At 30.9% G+C, this 23,542-nt stretch overlaps 2 protein-coding genes across 5 annotated transcripts; one reads left to right on the top strand and one right to left on the bottom strand.

The window, feature by feature from the left end:
• Positions 1-1,898: 1,898 nt before the first annotated feature.
• On the bottom strand, positions 1,899-17,530 carry LOC145187473 (carbohydrate sulfotransferase 11-like). 4 transcript variants are annotated; one of them, XM_090066849.1, is made up of 4 exons: positions 16,896-17,530; positions 3,368-3,414; positions 2,852-3,082; positions 1,899-2,539 (listed from the first exon to the last, which is right to left on the bottom strand). In XM_090066849.1, the coding sequence occupies exons 1-4, from the start codon at positions 17,032-17,034 to the stop codon at positions 1,967-1,969; spliced, it is 990 nt and encodes a 329-aa protein (XP_089922975.1). In that variant the 5' UTR covers positions 17,035-17,530; the 3' UTR covers positions 1,899-1,966. The 4 variants fall into 4 exon arrangements, with proteins under 4 accessions (XP_089922975.1, XP_089922982.1, XP_089922992.1 ...); XM_090066856.1 differs by lacking the exon at positions 16,896-17,530 and adding an exon at positions 15,364-16,885; XM_090066866.1 differs by lacking the exon at positions 16,896-17,530 and adding an exon at positions 6,343-6,442.
• On the top strand, positions 14,502-15,258 carry LOC149893483 (tyrosine-protein kinase CSK-like). Its single transcript, XM_090066879.1, has 2 exons — positions 14,502-14,676; positions 14,772-15,258. The coding sequence occupies exons 1-2, from the start codon at positions 14,618-14,620 to the stop codon at positions 14,884-14,886; spliced, it is 174 nt and encodes a 57-aa protein (XP_089923005.1). The 5' UTR covers positions 14,502-14,617; the 3' UTR covers positions 14,887-15,258.
• Positions 17,531-23,542: the final 6,012 nt, after the last annotated feature.

Here is a 23,542-nt window from a genome sequence, read left to right as displayed (position 1 = left end):
GCAATTGTTTTTTTCCCACAATATTCTTTAAAAAAAGCGTAATATATTTACTGCTTCTTTTAGAAATTACTTTAACAAGTAATTTCTAAAAGAAGCGGTAAATATATTACGAAGCTTATATTTGCATACGGTAAAACCAGAGTGCAAAGGAGAGTTTATCTTTACAGCAGACCCCTGGAAGTGAAATTGTAATCCTGTAAAAACAAATGTATAATATTTCAAATTGCAATACAATCCCGTAATATTATTCAATTATTTAAAAGCAGTTTTTCATACATTAAGATGTGGAAGTTCATAAAATATTGAATGGTCCTAAGTCACACAATCACAAAAACAGGTTCATGAAAGGAGTCCATATTTAACTAATACGCAATAAGAATCACAAGCTAATCCAAGCATCTATTTGTACTTAGTCATACGATTAAAAATTGCAACATCTTAATGTTTGTTGCTCATAACAAAAATTTGTAAAATTTTTATGGTGTTACAAATTAACATAATAAACACTAGTTATGACCAAATACCTAGTTTAATACTTCTACATGTATACAATCAATCCTTAATTCTTTTTATGCATTAAACAATAAGTAAATGTTTTGAAAATTACCAGAGCAGATGAAAAAATTTGCTAACGAACTCAACCTTTTCATAAATTTTATTCCACGAAGATTTGAATGTAAGGCTTCCGATTCGAACATGTTCAGATTCGAACGTTCGATCTTTTGACAGTTTTTGAAGAGGTTCAAGTTTGAATCTTTTTTTAGCTTGCATTGACAAAATTGACAACTTTTTTTACATTTTTTAAAAGTATAAAGCAAAAATAGAACTTAAAATTAAAAGTTTTTCAAGTTATGACCTTTGTTTTAACGGTTTTCTTTAACTTTTTTGCAGTTTGTATATGAGTTCTTAATTTTCCCGAGTATTTTAAAGTATAGCAAACCTATTTCTGGACCATATCTAAGATAAATCAGTTTTAATAAAGATTAAAGACGCGTAAGTTTATGTGCTTTGTTATTATTTATTGTTACAGAATGAAAGAATCACAAGTTAAATACAAGAACACTTTGTCATAAGAAAGATCGATGGACTCATTGTTTTTTTTGTTTTGTGTTTTTTTTTGTTTTTTATTATTACTATTCTTCTTTTCTGTTTTCACTCCAACTTTTCTTTTTTAATAGTAATACCAGATTGAACTTTTTCTTTTTTGTAACTCTTAGATTCCGTTAACTGTGTTTTTTTAAAAAAAACAAACAGGTATAAAATCAATTAGTTTCGAAATTACAACCAGTGGAAGAAACGCGAAGTTTTTAAAAAATAAGTTGCTTTTTTTTTTTAAATTCTTCTTATTTCTTTAGTACTTTTTTGATTTTTGTAAAATAATAATATTAATAGTAATAATAATAATAGCGTAATAATGATAATAATAATAACAATAGTAATGATAAAAATAAAAGAAGTAATAATAATGATAATAATAATAATAGTAATGATAATAATAATAATAGCAATAATATTAATAATAATAACAATAATAATAACAATAATAATAATAATAATAATGATAATAATAATGATAATAATAATAATAATAATAATAATAATAATAATAATAATAATAATAATAATAATAATAATAATAATAATAATAATAATAATAATAATAATAATAATAATAATAATAATAATAATAATAATAATGATAATAATAATGATAATAATAATAATAATAATAATAATAATAATAATAATAATAATAATAATAATAATAATAATAATAATAATAATAATAATAATAATGATAATAATAATAATAATAACAATAGTATAAGTGATAATAATAATAATAATAGTAATAATGACAATTATAATGATAATAACAACAACAGCAACAACAGTAGTAATAAAAGTAGTAACTTTTCATGTGGTTTAGATAGTATTAACTTAATATAATTTATTTGACACTTTTTTAGAATACTGGAAGGTTGTATCCAAAAGCAAGAAAATCGTCTTTATAAAGATCATAAAGCTGTTTGATTTCTGTCTTTGTTAAGTTCGAAAAGTACTTTTGCATGATGTCGCTGGATTTTAGTAAATATCGATCGCTCGCATTGTGCGGAAAATGGAATGTCTTGTTTAAATAAGCATTTTTTAAGATCGTAATTGAATCCTCTGTTAAGGTTTCCATTTTTCCTATATAGTCATACTTTTGATGACAGGGTGAGCATAGGTTAGTCATTAGGTTCCAATGTTCATCAAACACTCTCTTCTTTAAAATATAATTAATAAACTCTTGGAAGGTGACTCCAACTCCTTTGTTGTATTCGTCAGTAGTTAAGTTTTTTCGAAATAAACGAAGAATGGCTGGCCCATATTGGCGTTGGAAAAACGAAGTATAAGGGTCTTCAAACTTGTTTCTGTACGTCGCCACCAGTCTTTCAAACGGATGACGCGTTATTAGAAAGGAATAATACCCCCATTCGCGAAGATGTCTATCTGAAGCGTTAAGATGTTTAAGCATTGGGTATTTCAAAGAATGAACCTAAATAAAAGGCATTAAAAACACTATTGATTGTCTTCACGGAAACCGAAACTATGAATCGATTATTTTTTTAATTACCATTTTGCGTAAATGAATTCTTTTTGCGTTTTTGAAGAAAAATAAAAAATCTAAAACTTTGTGTTTTAATTATAAGCGTGAACACCGATTAGCCTAGACTTTCCGGGTAGTGCACACCGTGCATGCTCCAGTCTGAAAATTGCTCTATTAGAGGGGAAAATGTTTGGAAATCTTTCAATCAAAATAACGTTTCGATTTTTTATCTAACTAAAAAAGGATCAATAAACAACTTACCTTGTTTTTATCAAGAGCAAAAATCTTTTCACATGAAAAGTTTCCATCAAAAACTTGAAAAAGTCTTTTCCACGTTGTAGATGCAACCTTTGGTATGAAGCAATAAAGAAGTTTTGCAGCGTCTGAATAAATTTTGTAGTTGTCATTGATGGCAAGTTTCGGTTTTGTCATGCAAAATTTAAAAAGAGTTTGTTTACGAAGTTGTTGAGTCTGAAATATATTTGATTCAACCTGAAATGAAGAATTTAAAGTTTCAAATATTCATTCAACTTGAAAATATATTCCAAACAACGCCAATAATTTTTAGAGTTAAAACGAAGACAAACGAAAACAAACAGAAAATAGTTTATAAAGTGAAAATATTATTTCAGAAACAAAAATATTACCCTAAGAAATTCTGCAACAACAACGAAAAAAAAACGAAAAATATTTTATTGTTAAAATGTATTAAAACTAAAGAAAATCTACTCTGAAAAAAAAGAAAAGAAAAAAAGAAATAAAATTTGAAGTAATTACTTCTTCATATGGCTTGCTCTTATTTTCTATATAGAAGTCTATTCGCCCTAAGTAAAGTCAAAAAGTACAAGTTTAAACAAACAAACTTCAAAACACAGGTTCGAGTTATAGAAGTCAAGTTATGATTTGGTATTATCAACATGGAAAAAATGTGTTTATATTTCATCCTAAAATAACTTAAATTTATCTTAAGTAAAAAAAAAAAAACGCATTTACTCCTGAAATAATTCTCATTCGAAAAACTTCAATCATTTAAAATATCAATGATCTTTCAAATTATAATGAAGAAGCAACTATGAGAAGCAACTATGAGAAGGTGGTTGCGTTATAAGTTATTTTGGAGAAACTCATCATCACACAGATAAAGTTTCTGGTTCAAATAGATTATTAGAGGCTTTTTACATGGACTGGGCACGTTTGTTTAGCTGGACTGGTTTACCTCAGCTAGATCAATTTCGTTATTGGGTTTATATGGATTCTTAGCTCGCCTAACCTGGATTGAATATTTGTTTATATCACTTGACCAGCTAATAAAGTTAAAACCTGTTAGGGTAAGGTTGCTAATATTGTACCCCCTAAGACAAAATTAAAAAATTTAGGCAATCTACTGAGTAGAAACCTGGATTTTCAATTGGATTTCATAATTTAGGGACTGTTTGTTGTAAACATGTTTAAAAAGCTAAAAATTTAAAAAGCGTTAAGTCTCGAAGAATCAAACTAAAAAAATAGCGTTAAGAGTACAATTAAGGAAACTAGATCCTTAATTGTACCATTGTAATCCAATATTGTACCACTTTCTTGATTTCAATTACTTTACAGCTTTGCAAATATTTTATGATTTTAGATTTAAGGGATTTAAAGAACTGATTAAAAGGAATGGTTTTTATCAAATCAGCAGTTGGAAATATTTTAAAATGGGTAAGCTAAGATTAAAATAGTGAAGGAAGGTAGATATTAAAGATAGTTATACTAAATAATGTAAAACAATATATACTATATCTTTTTTAAAAACAACCACACTAAATATTGTAAAATAAAATACATAAAAACATTATTTTTGGCAAAAGTTTCAGATATATTGTGTCTGTTTTTGATTAACACATGCACAGTCAACATGACATCAGCCTTGACATATTGGTAAAACTGAACTAGAGAGTGCATCTTTTTAAGGACTGCTTGTCAATACAAGAGTAATACTGAAATTTTTCTTTTTTTGTTTAAGTAGTGAAGTTCGTTTTGTAAGTATGGATATTTCTCTAATTGAATCGATGTATACAAAAACGTTCTAAGTCATAAAAACTATTTAATGACTTAGAACGTTTTTGTATACATCGATTCAATTGGAATCTCAAAAGGAATTTGTTAAACTTTACACGCATTTTTAGCGGTCAGAATGGTTGCGTCGGAACAATTAGGGATATGCCTTGAGATACAATTTACTCAACTAATCTGACATTCAGTTAGTTAAAAAATTTGACAACTAAAAATAAGATATTTTAAATTCTAGGTATTTATTTTGAATTTAGATAAATTATGCTTTAACATAAGTACACTGAACAAATCATATCTTTTAATTTCTTTAGTGAAATACGCTTAGCCGTAAAAACCTAAAATAAGAAATCTCCAATAACAAACCAACAAGAGCTTACTCTGGCCTTAATACAGTTGGATGACAAAAAAAAAACAGTTGACTACTTAATTTCATTCAGCAAAGATAAAAAATAAATTAAAAAATTTCTTGTGGGTTGTAAAAATAACGAGTTATGTTAAAAGTACAATATAGGCATCGGTACAATATTAGCAACCTTACCCTAAATATAAACCCATACAACTATATAAATTCTCACTTCTTTAAAAATGATCAATATACAAGCTATTAACATTCAAGCTCATGTATTACACTTTATATTAGGTGTTAGAAAGAAAAAGAAGTTTAATCAAATAGTTATTCTTGATTTTTTGAGTTCTAGGCGTAGAATATTAGGAAGATTGAGATTAGCAAAAACTAAGGACAAAAAAAAAAGTCGCTGATTTTAAATATTTAACTTTAGGAGCAACTTTTAAATTTTAGAAATTGTATTTAAAGAATTTTAGAAAAAAAACTTTCGATTTGATAAGGTTTTTTTTTTTTTGAGCTTTTCTCACTTCTTAAACTCAATACTTCTCCACATTCTTTTCTCACTAAATATAAGAGCAATAACTGGAGATAAAAAAAGTGGCAGCAAAATAATGCCATATAAAGGACAATCGTAGACTGAACATGATGACAAATACATTTGTAATTGCAGCTTGTACCACTTCAGTAGAAATTTCTGAAGCTTGTATTGCTATAGTAAAGTATGAACAAAGATTTTGTTTACCAAAAAACAAATGAGAAAAAAATATGAGTTTGAGTCAAAGTTTAGTATAATTCAAGACTTTCGTTGTGTTAATAGAACTCAAATTCCCATTGTTTGTCCAACTTATCATTTTCAAAATACTTACTTTTGTTACAAACAATACTTTTCGTTACAGGCTCAGACAGTTTGTGATTATTTAGGCAGTTTTTTGAATGTGTAATATATGTGGATATGCATATATACTAATATATGTGGATATATTAATAAATACTAATTTGAGATGTTCAAATCTTGCAGTAACATTTCAAACCAAGAACAAAATAAAATTTTCATGCCATCTGATTGGAGATCCTGCATATTCCCTAGTTCTACATCGTATAAAATACATTCAAGACAAATAAGAAGTCATTTTTAAAAGTATGTTAAAAAATGCATGTAGCCCTATGGATTGTGCGTTTTTTCAAGAAATTACTGAAAGATTTGATACAAAATATTGATTTAAAACTTGAAAAAGTTCTAGCCAAACATAACATGATTATTTTATATCACTTTTTTGAACATAATATCAATAGTGATGGAGAATTGGTTAAAATACAAGTTAATTTAAAGAGTATAAAAGAAATTTTAGAAATTTACCAGCTCCAATTCTTTCTTATATTGGTGGTGAAGTTATTCACAAACCATTAACAGAGTACATTCACGAAAACTATGCTCATAAGCAAGCTGTTAACACAGAATAAAGTGAAATACAACAAGAAACTTTACTCATTATTCAAATAGATGAAGAATTTTTTGTACGTTTTTGTTCGCAAACTCATTTCTGTTTGCTAAAGTCATTTAAAAAATTGTAATATTTAAAAAAAGAAAAGTTATTGTTAAACATTTTTAAAGAAATAAAACTTAATAATTAAAAGATTGAATTTTAACCTTAAATAGCTTTTTACAGCTTTATTATGTATACATAAAAAAATCATGCTTTCCCATTTTTAATCGAGGACACTGTATATATATATATATATATATAGTGTCCTCGATTAAAAATGGGAAAGCATGATTTTCTTAAAAATAAAATAACAGTTACTATTACACAACTTCCTTTATTAAAATAAAAAAAAAAAACGAAGTGTCTTGTAGAGTGCAATGCGCTCTAGATTGCCATAAGCTTCTCAGAGCGCAATATTGTACACGCATGCTCAATTATTTTATTATAACAGTGCGATTTATATGTCACAATAAAGATGGTTAGATAGGCAGTTAGGGTTAAGGTAAGGGTTAGGAATAGGGATAGGGATAGGGATAGGGATAGGGATAGAAATAGAGGTAGGGATAGGGATAGGGAGCCATTTTTTATGTTAAGTTGTTAAAAACGGCTAAGGCGATTTGGAGGATAGTTCAACTGTTTACCAGAATTCACTTATACTGGACAAAACTAACAACTCGCTATGAAAAAAATATATAACCGTCATCCTAAAATTAGTAAATATGGCCATTTTGGCACTATTTACTAATTTTAGGATGGCGGTTTCAAAGGTGATGATCCGAAGGTGATCAAGATTAATACCGATTGCGTATTATATTATTTTTTAAAGATCAACACCGCTTTTGTTACTTTTTAATCAACATGTTCTTAATAAATTTTTACTCTATTTATACAGTTTTGATCGGTTAAAAATAGCTAAATTATTTTTATCAATCTTCATAAATGGGCTATATATAGCACTTATGGTAAAGCACCCAAATACCACAACCACGCATGATTAAGATCGGAATGTCCCATAATAAGCTAAGTTACAAAAATAGCGTTAACGTAAATTTCTTCCGATCATTCTCCCCCTCTTTGATACACTCCAGTCTATCAAACCTTTTCAATTATCGAACTCAAGAAGACACAATCTTGTAATTGGTCGTATAAATTCTTTTTCGCCAATTTTAACTTTTACAACTCTTACACGTCCATCTTTTCCTTCAAATACTTCTGTAATTCTACCGAGCGGCCAATGTCCTCTGGCTGTATCCGGAGAAATGACTAATACAATATCATCTATTTTCATTCTTCGGCTTTCTTGATTCCATTTATACCGCTTTGATAAAGAGGGAAGCCATTCTCGCAACCATCTTTTCCAAAAGTGACGTAATAATTCTTGTACTCGACGCCAACGTGTTTTAGGATGATAATTTTTTGATTGACTTGAGTCGGGAGCGAATTATCCTCCCACTTGTCCAGTTAAAAAATGATTAGGAGTCAATGGAACATCATCTTTTATATCAGCACTCTGATACGTTAATGGGCGGGAGTTCAATAAACTCTCAGGCCGATATTACTGATGAAGAACTCTCAGTTCTTCATCAGTAATATCGGCCTTTTCAAGTATTCCAGATACTGCACGTTTTGCAGCCTTGATCATTATTTCGAACACACCACCAAGATGAGGTCCTAGTGGAGCGTTAAAGTACCACTTGATTCCTTTATCAGCTGTAGAGTTGGTAATTTTATTCTTATCTAAGCTATTGACAAGTTCTTTTAGTTCACGAGATCCACCGACAAAATTTGTTCCATTGGCCGTCAAAACTTTCAGTGGTAATCCTCTTCTATTCACCATTCGAAAAAAGGCATTGAGGAATGAATTTGTATTTAAATTATAAGCTATCTCGAGGTGTACTGCTCGAGATAGTAAACAGGTAAACAAGCATAAGTATTTTTTTTGTCGTGTCCTCCCTCTACCTTGCATCGTTAGAAATGGCCCAGCAAAATCAATGCCAATTCGAGCAAACGCACGTAGTGGTTTCTTTAAGCGAATTGCTGGCAGAGGAGCCATAAGTTATTGAGCAGGTTTACATTTTCTTCTTCTACATTTGTTGCATTTTGCTTCTGCATCGCGAATTTCTTCTCGTCCTCGTACAATCCAATATCGTTCTGATAATTTGTGAGTAACTGATTTGTTCCCATTACATGATTTCCTTCTTCATGGTAATGTTTAACACTCAATTTTGTAACCGCATGACCTCTCGGCAAAATGATTGGATGCTTAACATCGTAAGGCAAGTAGTAAGCATTTTGTAATCGACTACAAGAGCGTAATAAGCCATCTTCATCAATTTGTGGATTTAAAGATATAATTTTGCTTGATACTGATATTGTTTTTCCTTTTTTAAGGTTGTTATATTCTTCTTTGAAGCTTTCCTGTTGAGCTTTAACAATAATTTCCTTTTCGCTTTCATGATATTCATCAGCTGTTATATCACCTATCATACGCAAATCAATTTTACATCGACAGTTCTTTATAAATCGATACATCCATCCGTTAACTCTGACAAGTCTTTTCCAACATGAGAATTGATTTATATCAAGCAATTGATTTACTACTTCGGAAGATAATGCGAAATTTATCAACACAGCGTTTTTTTTTACTTCAATTGAAGCTTCATGTGTGATTTCAACGTGATTCTGAGGCCATTTTTCCTCTAAAGAATTCAGAAAACTTGGTCCATGCCACCATACATTATTGTTTTTTAACTCATTCACCGATGTTCCTCAAGATAATAAGTCGGCTATATTAGTTTTTGTAGGTATGTACCTCCATTGTTTTAGTTCAGTCTTTGATTGAATGAGTCCGACACGATTAGCAACAAATGGTTTCAACTTTCGACTGTGATTCCTTATCCACCATAAAACGTTAAGACTATCACACCATATAGTTACGTCTTTAATTTCAAGCTTCAAGGCCTTAACAATCTTCTCTGCAAGTCGTAAACCGAGAACAGCTCCAAGTAACTCCAGTCTTGGTATACTGATAGACTGCAATGGACTTACTCGGGCCTTTGACATTATGACTACACAGGTCACTTCTCCTGTGTCATACAAACATTGTTGATAAGCAACAGCACCGTATGCTTTACAAGACGCATCCGTAAAAACGTGTATGGATCGGTTTACAACTGTCGAAGTTGTTTGTAAACATCTAGGAATGTTTATCATAGAAAGATCTTTTAGTTCTTGAAACCATTGATCAACATTTTTCAAAATCCTATCCGGAATTCGATCATCCCACTCAATTCCGTCAATCCACGACTCTTGCATAATTATTTTTATTCGAATGATGTATGGTGATTAAAAACCCAATGGATCGAACAAAGTTGCCATTTTTTTTAACAAAAATCTTTTTGTATATACCGCATTTTCTTCGGTAGCGACGGAATGAAAAGTAAATAAATCAGGTTTTGCTTCCCAGACAACTCCAAGCGTTTTCATGGCAGGTAATTCTCCAGAATCTAAGTTTATATGTTCTGCACGATCATTTTCGGGTGTTATTTTAAGAACTTTGACCGAGTTTGAAAGCCATTTTCGTGCAAACATTCCGGCTGAACTCCATAGTAGCGTGAGTTCTTTGTACAATTGAATTCCTTCTTTTTCATCAACTACAGAAATTATTGTATCGTCCATGTAAGTTGCTTCAAGAACAGCTTCAGAAGCTAAAGGAAATGTTTGTGCATACTTTTTTGCGTGTTCTTGTGTTACAAATTGAGCCATGAAAGGCGCTGAGTTGATCCCAAAAACCAGTCGATTAAACTGAAACACATCAGGCTCAGCAGTTGGATCCAAATTTCTCCATAGAATTCGTTGGTACCTTCGATCATCTTTATGTATTCCGATTCTTAAATACATTTCTGCTATATCGCAAGCTAAAGCGACTGGATATTTTCGAAATCGAAGTAAAACTGTTACAAGATCTTGTTGAAGTTTTGGTCCTTGGTAGATAAAGTCGTTAATGGATTTACCATTGTATTTTGCAGATCCATCGAACACTATTCTGACTTTTGTGGTTGATTTTTCGGGACGGAGAATTGGGAAATGTGGTAAGTACCAACCATCTCCTAGATTCTTTTTATCAATTTTCTCCAAGTATCCCTTTTCTAGATACTGTTTAATAATTTTTTTATACTCATCTCCGAGACTTTGGTTTTTCATTAGACGTTTTTCCGTGTTTTGTAGTCTGTTTAACGCCATTATATAATTATCATCCAGCTGTCTATTTTCTTTCCATGGTAATTTTAGCTCATATCTTCCGTTTTCTATTTTCAGCGAACTTGTAACTATATTAAGGGCGGTAGTGTCTTCTGGGCTTGTTATCATTTTTTTTAATTGCATCTCTTCTTCACCTTCAATTGTCCATAACTTTTTAATGGTGTCATTCGCATCTTCTATTTCCTTTGCCGTTGGTATCATTTTCGTAAAGTGTGTTTGAAGGGATCCTCCAGTGCCGCCAATGCATGTCCATCCAAGCGGTGTTAGCCGGGCCACTGGTTCATTAAATTCTCCTCTTACTTCCTTAATTGCACGATGCAACTCAGAATAGTCTACACCAATTAGAATGTCAATTTTTGGTTTGGGTCCAATATTTGGGAACTCGATGTTTCTCAGATGTCTCCAATTATTTGACATTTTTCTCCAATTAACTGCTTTTAAGTTTCCAGTTACATTATTTACTGTAAAGGCTTCCACTGTTATAATTGTTTTTCCATTCAATGATTCCAGCTGGAATTCCACCGGCATGGTTTCGAATGAATCAACTTTTCCATTTATCATGTTTACAGTTACTTTTTCTGTTTTACCCTGCAGTGACAACTCAGCCGCCACATCAGAATTCAGATACGTTTTTGTACTTCCATCGTCAAGCAATGCGTTAACTACAACTCTTTTATTTCCATTACGAAGAATAACCGGCACCGTTCGAAGCGATATACAGTTCATGACGTGTTTTGAATGTAGTTGGATGTTTGATATATGAGAGTTTTCAATTACCATGTTCTTGGGTTCTTCAGAAATTCTCTCATTTTGACGTTTTTTTTTGTGAAGCAAGCGATTGTGAGTATCTGTACAGCCGTCAATCCCACACATTCTTGTATTCCTGCATTCCTTTGACAAATGATTAGAGTTTAAGCACCTGAAGCAGAGTTTACATTTCTTGGCTGTTTCCCATCTTTCTTCTACAACTTGATTTTTAAATGTTGGACACTCCCATATTTTATGATCGTTTTTGCAAGCAGCACATTTTTTTATCCAATTTGTTTTCTTTTTTCTTTCATTGTCTGTAAAGTATGAATTTCCTTCAGACGGTTTGCTACCAGTGCCTTTTTTTAAGCCATGAAGAGTCTCTGTTGCTGCCATTTGAAAATCCGCTTCTTCAACAATAAACTTTTTTAGAGTTTCAACATTTTCGTTTAATCTGTATTCATGCACCCAACGTTTATATCTTATCAACATCATCTCTGGAACCTTTTTTTGCAGTTGGTGGTATAATGTTCCGTTACCAAGTTCTTCAGTTCTATTAGCTTCTTTTAAGTTTATTACTGCCACATCCAACAAGTCGGCGAATTTTTCCAAATCTCTTGGTTGGTTTTCCATCATAGGTTTGAAGTTGTTCAATTCATCCAAATACATGAGGACCTTTCTCCTCGTTCCGCCATATTTTCTTTCAAGCCTTTCTTTTGCAGCTTCATAGGCAAACGATGAATGCCCAAGTCCTTCAATTGCTTTTAATGCGTCGCCACATAAATATTGACGTAACTGAAGTAATTTATATTCAGCTGTCGCTGGAGCTTGGATCGATACATGCGTTGAATGAAGCTTTCCAATTTTCGTAGCTCTTTTTATCGCCATTAAATATTGGTATAGAAACGCGTTTTAGTTGTTTCCATAAATCCTGTCCAATTTTTGCAGTCTTTTCATCTAAATTATTTGTTTTACGCAAACGGCTATGAGTCGATTTGATTGATTCATATTCGCTATTATCTTTTTCTTCGTCCTTTAATTTTCGAATACTCGACCATTGATCACGTTGCTGCTTTTCCGTTGTCCGCATAGGTTCTCGATCCATCCTTTGGTCAAAATTAGATCTTTCACTTCCGTTGCACAATATCCATCTATTTACATGTTCCATCGCTTCCGTGAATTCGCCATTTATTCTTTCAATTTCTTGATTGAGTTTTTCTAAATTTTCTTTTGACTCCAGAAACTCGTATTTGTTTGATAAATCAACCATCACCTCGAGAACTTCGTTTTGTGTCTTTGTTAATTGATGAGTTAAATCGCGTAACTCGTTTTTACATGTCGGATCGTCGTCTCCAAGAAGCTGAATAATTTGATGTTTAATTTGCGTAAACGAAGAGTTAAAAATCGTTTTCTTCCTGTTTAATGCTGACACTTCATTTTGGACGGTTAGTTGATCTTCCATTTGATTTGTTAATTTCTGATTTCTTCTTTTTACCATTCTTCCGTTGTGAAGAAACTACCCTCTGCTACCAACTTTGATCCGAAGGTGATCAAGATTAATACCGATTGCGTATTATATTATTTTTTGAAGATCAACACCGCTTTTGTTACTTTTTAATCAACATTTTCTTAATAAATTTTTACTCTATTTATACAGTTTTGATCGGTTAAAAATAGCTAAATTATTTTTATCAATCTTCATAAATGGGCTATATATAGCACTTATGGTAAAGCACCCATAAGTGCTATATATAGCCCATTATTTTATGTGGCAAAAACATTATATGCATTAATTATTAATATTAATTAATTATTAATATTAATTAATTAGATAATTAGAATTAAATCGAAATGTAGGTGCTGCGTTAATTTTGCGGTTTATTGTAATTAACACTTATTTGAGATTTGCATGAGTGCATACATGACTTATAACCATCATAAAACATCATAAAACATCATAAAACCATTAACTAACCATAAACATCATAAAACATCATAAAACCATTAACTAAAAAACTTTTAGTTGATACAAATCAGTCGAAATTGATTTTAACGTTTCTATACCAGCAGAGAAACTATAGAGGTTCGAGGGAAGATACACATCAACAATTCCTAAAAATGTAGCGTTGATATCCTCATAGCGCGAAATAGTAGTTACCCATGGTTTTCCATTTATTTTGAGAGAAATGACGTCAGTCTTGAAAATTATTGGGAATCCAAGGTATCAAATTTTAGAGTTAGAATAAAAAAATCGTTGATGGTCAGCCTCCATTTGACTGAACTCGTTTCAAACTACTATCATTAAGGAAACTTCACTGTGTTTTTTAAAGTTTTAGTGAAACTTGATAACGGATTGCCATGATGTGAGCAATAGTTGACCCATGAGTTTTTAAGTAAGTGTTCTATGTGATTGTGACCTGCTGGGAGAAAAGGTACCAAAGGTACAGGATAGAGGTAAGAGTACCAATATGTTGTTGAAATTCACGACGATATTCCGAAAAAATTCACGACGATATTCCGACAAACTTCAGAGATATTAATATTACAAATAATGCTATTTGAACAAAAAAAATGCATTTTTGCAAAACAGCTTTAAAATAGATACCTTTTCCATATTATGATTTTTTTTGTTAACAAATAATGATAAGTGATAAATAAAAAATATTACAAAGTAATTATATTACAAAGAAATAATTTTCATGTTTTTTACTACTAGTTCTATTTGAACTTAGGGGCTGTTTAAATGAATGAAAATGGCTCGGTTAACCAGTCAGGGTCATTTAAACGAGATCTAACCAGATTTATGATATACTTTTAATAATATAATTTGTTAACATGACGAAAACGCCGTGTGGCTATGAGGGGCAGTTTATTTCGGATTGTGCATGCGTTTTTTCAAAATGTTAATTGTAAAAATGTAAATAATGTAAAATGCAATAATTTAGCTATTAAAAAAATAAAGAAATAAATAAAGCTTCGGGAACTTTATACAAACTTTATACAAAACTTTTTTTCCACCATTTTAATGTAGAGGGCTGGGCAGTACCATTTGAGGAAATAGAGAAAAAAGAATTAATAGGTTCTGGCGAATTTGGTGATGTTTATAAAGGTTTATGGCATAAAAAAACTGTAGCGATAAAAATGTTACGAGATGATTCTAAAGCTGCTCAATCATTTCTTGCTGAGGCATCTGTGATGACGTAAGATTCTTTGTTTGTGCTTGAAAAGAATAAACTTTTTGTCTTAAGTACTCAATGTTTTTTTTTTCATATTTTAATTGGCTTTTATTTACCAGGACTCTTCACCATAAAAACTTGGTTGATTTGGTGGCCATTAGTTTTCACGGAAATTCTGTTCTCATATTAACAGAGTTTTGTGAAAAGGTATTTTCTTGTATATTCAGTTTTTAGCACAAAGTATTTAAGTAAAGTTGAAAACAAAGTTGGTTCCAGTCAATATTTAGAAGATTAGCTGTAAGTCTGAAAGCAAGATACTCAAATTCAAAGTTATTTCTAATGTTTGTAAGGGTTAAGGCATTTCTATTGTTAATAAGGGTAAGAAAAAAATTTTTTCTACTTGCATTATCATGTATAAATTTTTGTGTGAAAATATACTTAACCGCAAAATTAACGTACCACTTATACATTTCAATTTATTTTAATTATCATCAATATTATCATATACTTTGAAAAACATGTTAAGAATAGAACACATGAACACAATTATTTCGATGATAATAATAAAATTGACTTTGAGGATGGTGAAAAAAAAAACTAAAACCAAAAATTTGGTTCGTTTAACAAAATGAAGCAAAATGATTGGTATCGTTATGCACACTAATACAACTTAAATTGAAGCATTTTTACATGAATAACTAGTGTTACCACCTCCTGATGTTATTACAGCCTGACCGCATCGTGGCATACTTTCAATAAGAAATTTAATCGTTTCTTCAGGTATATCTTTTGACACGCGGATAAGACTGTCGCAGCTCGTCTAGGCTCTTAGGTGGTGGATGTTGGCTTCTAACACGGCGTCCCATTATGTCCCATCGGCGATTAGGGCAAAACAAGACAAAACCTTAACTCATCTGTAAGCAAGACCTGTCCCCAATCATGCATTTCCCAATTCATATGCCTCTTTGTAAAAAATAGTCTGTATCTTTGGTAGTCTACTGACAATCCGGGACCAGTGGCTGCTGCCCGAGGTCGTAAATTTAAAGCACGAAATCTTCATCTTATGGTATCTTGACTAACAGCAGTTCCATGAACCACAGCAAGTTGTATTTAGAGACTTTGGGCAGTAGTGAACCGTTCTCTCAGTGTTTGAAGCGTTAAAAATTGGTCCTCCACGACATCAGTATTTTGTGGTCTGTCTAGGCCGAGTCTTCTAGCGTGATTATTGTTTTCTACAAACGTTTTTTGAACCCTAATGAAAAACCCTGTATGAGACACTCCTATTCTTCTACCAAAATGGCGATTTGTTAATCCTTCATTGGACAAAGAAACAATTGCAACACATTCATTACAACTTAAACTTCGTCTAGAACGCTGCATTGCGAACAAATGTGTTGCTCAAATGGCAGTCTCTTTTCTTCTGTTAAAACAATGTTTTAACAGAAGAAAAGATAACTGCCATTTGAGCAATTTTCTGACTGCCAATTTTCTTCTGTTAGAAGTAAAGTTTAATTACAACAAAACATGGTACTTATGAAAAGCTGCTGTAATTTCGAAATGAAATAAGGGAAACGGAATCTATACCAATAAATATTATTATCATCTTTGTAATTGATAAATCCGGGAAAAACACAATATTTTTCAAAATAAGTCGGAATTTATAAGTGGTGCGTTAATTTTGCGGTTAAGTGTATATAGGATAGCTAGTGAATAATTTAAACGGTTATCTTTTTTTTTTCTCTTCAACGTAAATTTTCTGCTGCTTAACTCACGTTTGTTTTATCTTTTTGTACAAGAGCCCCACCAGAGAATTTTAAAATAGAGAGTTGGCAACGTACGTTTTAAACACAATAAAATTAAAATATTTGCATGATCTTTTACAAGTACAGGTTTTCGGCAATAAAATAGAACTTCAGTTTTTCCCGCGTTATAATAGAAAAACTCATGTGTAACTACATTTTAAAGCTATTTATGTAAAGTGATATTTAAAGGCAGGAACCAAAACCCACCATACTATTTATTATAAAAATTTTATTTCTTAAAAAGATATATTAAGATAAAAAAGAATTTCGTGTTTTATTTTGGCATATCGTTACGCTTTTATACGCTTAACGGTTTATATTCGCAAATATTTGCATTTTTTTCTGGCTTTACGGATGTGGATCTTTCAGTGGTGGAAAAATAAATCTTTAGATGAAGCAGTTTTAATTAACAGAGAAAAAAAAAACTTAATTTTAACTTACCTCGCAGCAATTGAGGAACATGCATTGAATAATTATTTTGACTTTGGCGGACAATTGAAGCTGCCATAAGGATCACGAACAAAATCCATGTAAGCTGGAGCGAGTATTTGGAAAAGGAACCTCTGCAATGCAATCTCATTCAAACTACCGATGATTTTTGAGAGACCTTAATAATAATCTTTTTATTAATTTTTACTAAATAAAGAAAATATTTAGTAATAATGTTAAAGTACTTGTTAGCATATAGATTTTCAGATTTTTCAAACAAGTAAATTTCATTTGGGCTGTAATTCAGTTCATTTAGATATCATGATGGAGATGAAACTTTTGGCGCTTGGCTTCCCCGCTTCTTTTGATGAGTTACAATAGTGGAATAAGAACATAATTGATCGTGTTTATGTCTCTAAATATTGTTTTAACCAGTGACATCAGGCCAACATATATCCGGTTTCAAAGGTTTTATAATATATAACCCAGAGATAAGCCGAAAACTTCTTTTGAAGTAGAGCAAATATTTCTAATGACCGGATATCAAAGCACATTAGAACATTGATTATTTATCACCGCACATCATAAAATCGACTTTTTATCGCTACTAAGGAGTGAAGTAAACAATAAATCATTTGAATAACTTCTCAACTAGAAAAAAAAAAAAACATAGTTGTTTTTATTCTTGAAAATCAAACAATTTGGCCTTCCAAAAACACTTTCGCTGAAAGAAAATAAGATTTTCAGCATATTCTGATTTTTTGTGGTATTACCATTAGTCTGTTAACTTTAACTTAACCTTAGGCGTTGTAGAATATTTATTAACAAAAAAAACATATTTCAGCATTCATGCCTTGAAGTTTTGATCTTTAATACATCAATACATTAATATAACCCTAAAAAGTATCAATCCAAAAAATTCAAAAATCCTAAATCCTAATTCAATTTAATCAACAGGTTTATATATGAGATGTGCAATGCAACTTTATTTGCAGTATTTTCACAGTCTGCGTCAGCGAGCTCATTGAACTTTCAAGCTTGTTTAAAATGTAAATATTAAACACAATTTCAGACACAGCTGTCTGTTTTTCTGAAAAAATGAATGAAGTTGCAAACAATGTTCTTTTTTAAAATCAGTGTTAAATGAAGCTTTTAAACCGAACCAAAACTCTTATACCGGTGTAGTTTTTCGCTCACTTTACTTCATACCAAGAGGTGCTTCCGCAATACATCATACACAGTGAAGCATGAACCACGTCCGAATTACACTACGTCAAGTCAGACATGTGCGCACGTTATTAGAAAGTCGCGCCGACTTAGGAAGTATGATTAGTCTAGATTAATCTTTTTTTTTTTTTATATTTATTGCAACATTTTTACAAGAGAATAGCCCATAATAAAAAAAAAAAAAAATACAAAAAAATTTGCAAAAAAACTCCACATTTTTTTTCGCTTTATCAAAATAAAGCGCTGAAAAGTCACACTTATTTATTGATCGACAAACATTGATGAACACGGCGATAGACGCAAGAGATAAACATATACACTGCCGCTCACGGAAGTTAGGACAATGGAGATTTTTTCAAAAAAGCAATATTAGCATGTAATTACGTTATAGAATTTTTGATTTATATTAATAAAAGTTATATTTTTTATACATTTTCAATATAAAATATATTATTAGTCAGTTTTATGTAATAAAAATTTACAAAAACCATTATAATAATTAAATTTTCTTTTCGTCAAAAAAACCACCCTTTGATTTAATAACTGCTTTAACTATTCTCGGCATTCTTTCAATTAATTTTCTAATTGTTTCTTTCTGAATATTAATCCATTCCTGTTCTATAATGTTCCATAAATGAGATTTTGATGTTGGACATACAGTTCTAATTTTTCTATCCAGTTCATCCCAAAGTAACTCAATGGGGTTGAGGTCTGGGCTTTGGGGAGGCCAGGTCATTACACGTAATACATTTTCAGCTTTTTTTGATTCTAAATAATTTCTACATAACAATGCAGTATGTTTAGGGTCATTATCATGCATCAGAATAAAATTATCTCCGATTAATCGAAGTCCCGAAGGGATCGCACTTGTTTCCAGGATATCTCTATAATGTTCTTTTCTCATTATACCATCGATTTTACGCAAATCTCCCACTCCACCCAGAGAGAAACAACCCCAAACTATCACAGAGCCTTCACCATGTTTTACTGTTGGAACCAGACATTGAGTTAGCATTTTTTCTTCAGCAGATCTTCTGACGTAAACTCTTCGCTTATTTCCGAAAACTTCAAATTTTGACTCATCGGTCCAGAGTACTTGTTTCCATTCATCCATCGTCCAATTTTTGTGGAACTGTGCCCAACGGAATCTCTTCTGTCGATTACCTTTTCGTAGATATGGTTTTCGGATAGCAACACGACCATGCAAATTAGCTTTTTGCAACCTTCGTTTGATTGTACTGACAGAAACTTTTTTTTCTCGATCACAGTTGAAAATAGCTGTTATTTGTGGAGCAGTTAACATTCGATTACGTTTACTGATGACTTTTATACGACAGTCATCAGTTTTTGTTGTTATGCGAGAAGGACCTGGACGATTTCTGTCTTCCAAACTTCCAGATTCTCGATATCGACAAATTGTATAGCTAACTGTTGATTTACTAAGATTTAATTTTTCAGCTATTTTTCTAACGGTATAGTCTTCTTGAAGCAAAGTGAGTATTGCTGCCCTTTTTTCTACACTTATTGGCTTACCTTTAGGCATATTTTTTTCAATATTTTGAATTTACACTAAAAAAAATAAATTTAATTACACCTTTTTATATATTTTTAAAACACTAACACAAAATACACAAAATATCTGCATATAAAAACTCAGTAAACAATAGAAATACTAGTTAAATGACAAACTTAAAAGATTTGAATCAATAATGTAAAATACAGGTTCATACGTGAATTTAATATGTTTCTGGGTTCTCTGTTTATTAATTTAAAATTTTTTTACTTTTTTACTGACTTTTACTTGCGTGTACAATTTATGTTATTTTAATGTATTTACATTAAAATAAACTTAATTTAGAACTTTTTTATACAAGTTTTATTTAACTTGATTAATTTTTATATAAACATGAATTTTACTAATATAAGTTAATAATTTTATAACGTTATTACATTTTAATATTGTTCTTTTGAAAAAATATTTTTTGTCCTAACTTCCATGAGCGGCAGTGTATGTGAGAGTTGATTCACTTAACGCAGGAAAAAAAGCATTTTTTGGAAATCATTCCACTGATACTAGTTATTTGATACCTTTATAGGATATTTGATATTTGATAGCTATGTATATGGGAAATATTTCAAAACGAGGTTTTTTATATGTCGAAATCTTTATCTCTATAAATGGAATAAAGAATCGCTAAAGGCTTTTCAACTTAATATTGAAGAATTTTTAGAAAGAAAGCCTTTAGTGATTTTTTATTTCTTATTTCTCTCATAACTGATTATTAGCCTTTCATCGTAATATCTGCAGTCCTAGCATCACGGAAATTTATTCCCTCCTTTTTCTGCGCTATATTAAATATATTAAATTATCCTTCGTAATAGCACATTTATTTACTGTTAAAATTTAAATTGTTCATAATCCAGCGGATATTATTAATTAAAGGAAAATTGCAATTGAAGTTAGTTGATTATATTAAATACGAGGTAGAGCCATTCCGTGGCAATCGAGCCACGGAATGGCTTCTGAATATATATATAAAAAGAATTGGTTTAGTATTTTCGTATCGAATGTTTCCAAACCAACTGTTTTGACAGCTAAAGTAGATATGGGATTAAAATTTTTCATAATTTTCATCTTTATGAAAATTCTAAAAGTTTTCATAAAGATTAATATTATGAAAAAATTGTAAAATTAATTCTTTCTTATCATTTATGTTTGTAGGAAAAAAACTAGGACCAATACACTTTGTTCTTCTTATATCTTTTAAAAGTAACAGACATTCTTGACTAAAAGTTAGTAGGAAAATTCTAAGAAGTCACCATGCAGACTTCAGCTTTTGCTTCTTCGCTTTTTAAGCTTTCTTATTTATATCATTTCTTTTAACCAACAAATTAAGTTTATTCTACTATTTTAGTTCAACATGTTAAAGCATAGATTCGACTAATTAAATAAGTGTTTATTTTTTATATGTATTTCTGAAAAACAGAAGCAAAGCAATATTCCGGAATGCTCTGCAATATTAATTTCAAATTCTATACAACGGCCAATAAAAATTCAATTGGTAGGAAGGGAAAGGGGAGGGAGAGAGAGAGGAGGGAAAGGGGAGGGAAAGGGGAGGGAAAGGGGAGGGAAAGGGGTTTTCTTTGTTTGTTTTTTATTGAAGTTCTTAGTTTTATATTCTTTACATATCTTAATCCTCAATTCTTCATTTGAGCTCAGTGAAAGTTTTAGTGGGTTGGAAACAAGCGTAGCGTTATTTAAGGTTGAGAAAAGTATTATTAATGAATTTTTTGGTATTATAATGAAAAGGACTTTCAGCACAAAAAATCTAGAAGCCTTAAAAATAAAAAAAAAAGCGCTTATATCAGATAGTAGATTTCTTAGAAAGTGTGTTACTAACTTAGGTGAGAGCTACTTAATAGAGTAAAACAAAGCCAGAAAGGGCATTATTTAGCAGAGCATTGAGCAAGTGAATAGTCTTATTTAGTAATCTCAGGTAATCTCAATGTCCATGGACTCAGACCTGAGACTTGGTAAGGCTTATGTTCTATGATTAGTGGATTTATTTATTATAAGATACTGTACGAGTTATATTTATAGCAATTCCACATTAGTTGTTTCCCAGTTTTAAGCCTGAACCATGCAGGTGCTGATCACTTGTGCTACGGAAATCGATAGCGAGGAAATGACGTGTACCTGCACACCAACCGTAAGGGGATATGGTTTGGATGTTCGGCTTATTGGAAACAATGTTCGTCTCGGGGAAGACAACGCAATTCGTCCAAGAAAGCCATTGGATAGTTTCTTCATATATTCTGGATTGGTTTAAACTGTTTGAGTATAGCAAGTTGTTCCTCCCCTCTATAGCTATGTTTACTCTCACAGTGTTAAGACTTAGCTGAGTCTTTTCTGGCTGGCGTGCGATAGTAACAGAGCTTGGGCAGGCGATAACAACATATTTCAAACTTTCGCAAAAAGTATTAGTATCAAACAACCTGGTGGTTAGGGAACCGGATAGATTAACCTTCCTGTGACGAATTATTTTTTCGAAAGCCTGAGTAAACCGACCTTGAGCAGCGAGAGCAGTTTCAGCAAATAGAGCGGCGGAGGAGACAGTCTCAAACTCAAGAGCGATGTTATTCAGACTATAATTAACAGTAACACCAGTTTCAATTGAGATAATGACCTGAGATCGATCGCTGAACACAATCTCATTTTCCAGAGCGTCACCAAAGCACAGTGTGCCCAGGACATGAAAAAATTCATTTTTCTGACCATTTATTTTTTCACTTTAAATAGTAAATTTATATTGTTTAGGACAAATGTAGGTCAGTGCAAAAAAAAATTTATAAATTCATCAAACCATTTTGTTTTTATAGTTGTTTGAAGTTGAAGAAAAAGTTGACACAAAATATTTGTTTTAAAACTGTACCAATGCTGTTTTTTATCAATAACTTTGAAACGCTATACATCATAATCGACTGCATGAATTTAAAAAAAAATTTCTATCCTGGTCCGTAAATAATTATATTTAATTTGCGAATTACTTCAATAAAAATAAAAATTGAAGTTTAAACATTTGTTTTGTGCAGTTTTGTTTATACCTAAAAAAATTCTAAAATATATGAAAATATATTAATTTTATTAAAAACAAAGTAACAGGAAAAAAAAGGCCGCAGGAGGCCGCAAATAAACTCAAATGTTTCATACAATGTAGACTTTCTATTTTTATGTGTAAAAATTACACAGTCCGGTTATCCCCGGAAATTGAGTAATTTAAATTTGAATTTTATTTGTTCTTACGAGTTTTATATTCGAGGTTGCGTAATAATGAAAATCAACTTTCAGGAATACCTGTTGATTACGTGCGATAAAATGTTATTGATTAAAAAAGGAGAATTAGAAGAAATATTACTAACCTTGAACATCAAATTAAGTTCATTAGAAAAATCAAAGCTAATTTTAAAAACAATCTAAGTGAGACATAATCTAACTTTAGAAGATGAAAAAGATAACATCAAGAAAATTCTAAAGCAATTTGAAAGACATGTAAAAAAATATTCAAAGTTGAAACAAAATAAACTTGTGGCCGAATTGGAAATTTGGAGAAACGAAGTTGGGATAATAATGCCTGGAAATCTACCTGTTGCAGCGTCGTCATCATCCAGGGGTGATTTAGAAGAAGATGCAGCTCCACAAGCTAAAAGAGGACGGATATCAAAAAGACTAAGGTAAAGGTTTAGCTGTTGACATTTATTTGAATTTCTTAAGCATCATGCTATTTGGGACACCCAGTAGCTATATTTTTACTTTTTATAAAACATAGTAAAGTATGCAATCAAATACCGTTGTAGTTAATTGTTTTTATAATTTTACGTTTAAATTTTATATATTTCCCTAGGAACTGAGACTTGAGCTTCTCCCAAAACTA

The sequence above is a fragment of the Hydra viridissima genome, unplaced genomic scaffold, assembly GCF_058129835.1.
Source record: "Hydra viridissima isolate aposymbiotic clone 2 unplaced genomic scaffold, HvirCarnegie_v1 scaffold_1, whole genome shotgun sequence".
NCBI lineage: Eukaryota > Metazoa > Cnidaria > Hydrozoa > Anthoathecata > Hydridae > Hydra > Hydra viridissima.
Note: the sequence above shows the minus strand (reverse complement) of the source record. Positions and strands in the feature narration are given on the sequence as shown.

Coding starts and splice junctions, on each gene's coding strand:
- LOC149893483 (XM_090066879.1), top strand. CDS start 14,618: ATGTTACGAGATGATTCTAAAGCTGCTCAATCATTTCTTGCTGAGGCA. Junction 14,677..14,771: donor GCTGAGGCATCTGTGATGAC/GTAAGATTCTTT, acceptor TTTATTTACCAG/GACTCTTCACCATAAAAACT.
- LOC145187473 (XM_090066849.1), bottom strand. CDS start 17,034: ATGAGATTGCATTGCAGAGGTTCCTTTTCCAAATACTCGCTCCAGCTT. Junction 3,415..16,895: donor TGTTCCTCAATTGCTGCGAG/GTAAGTTAAAAT, acceptor GACTTTACTTAG/GGCGAATAGACTTCTATATA. Junction 3,083..3,367: donor AGAGCAAGCCATATGAAGAA/GTAATTACTTCA, acceptor TCTTCATTTCAG/GTTGAATCAAATATATTTCA.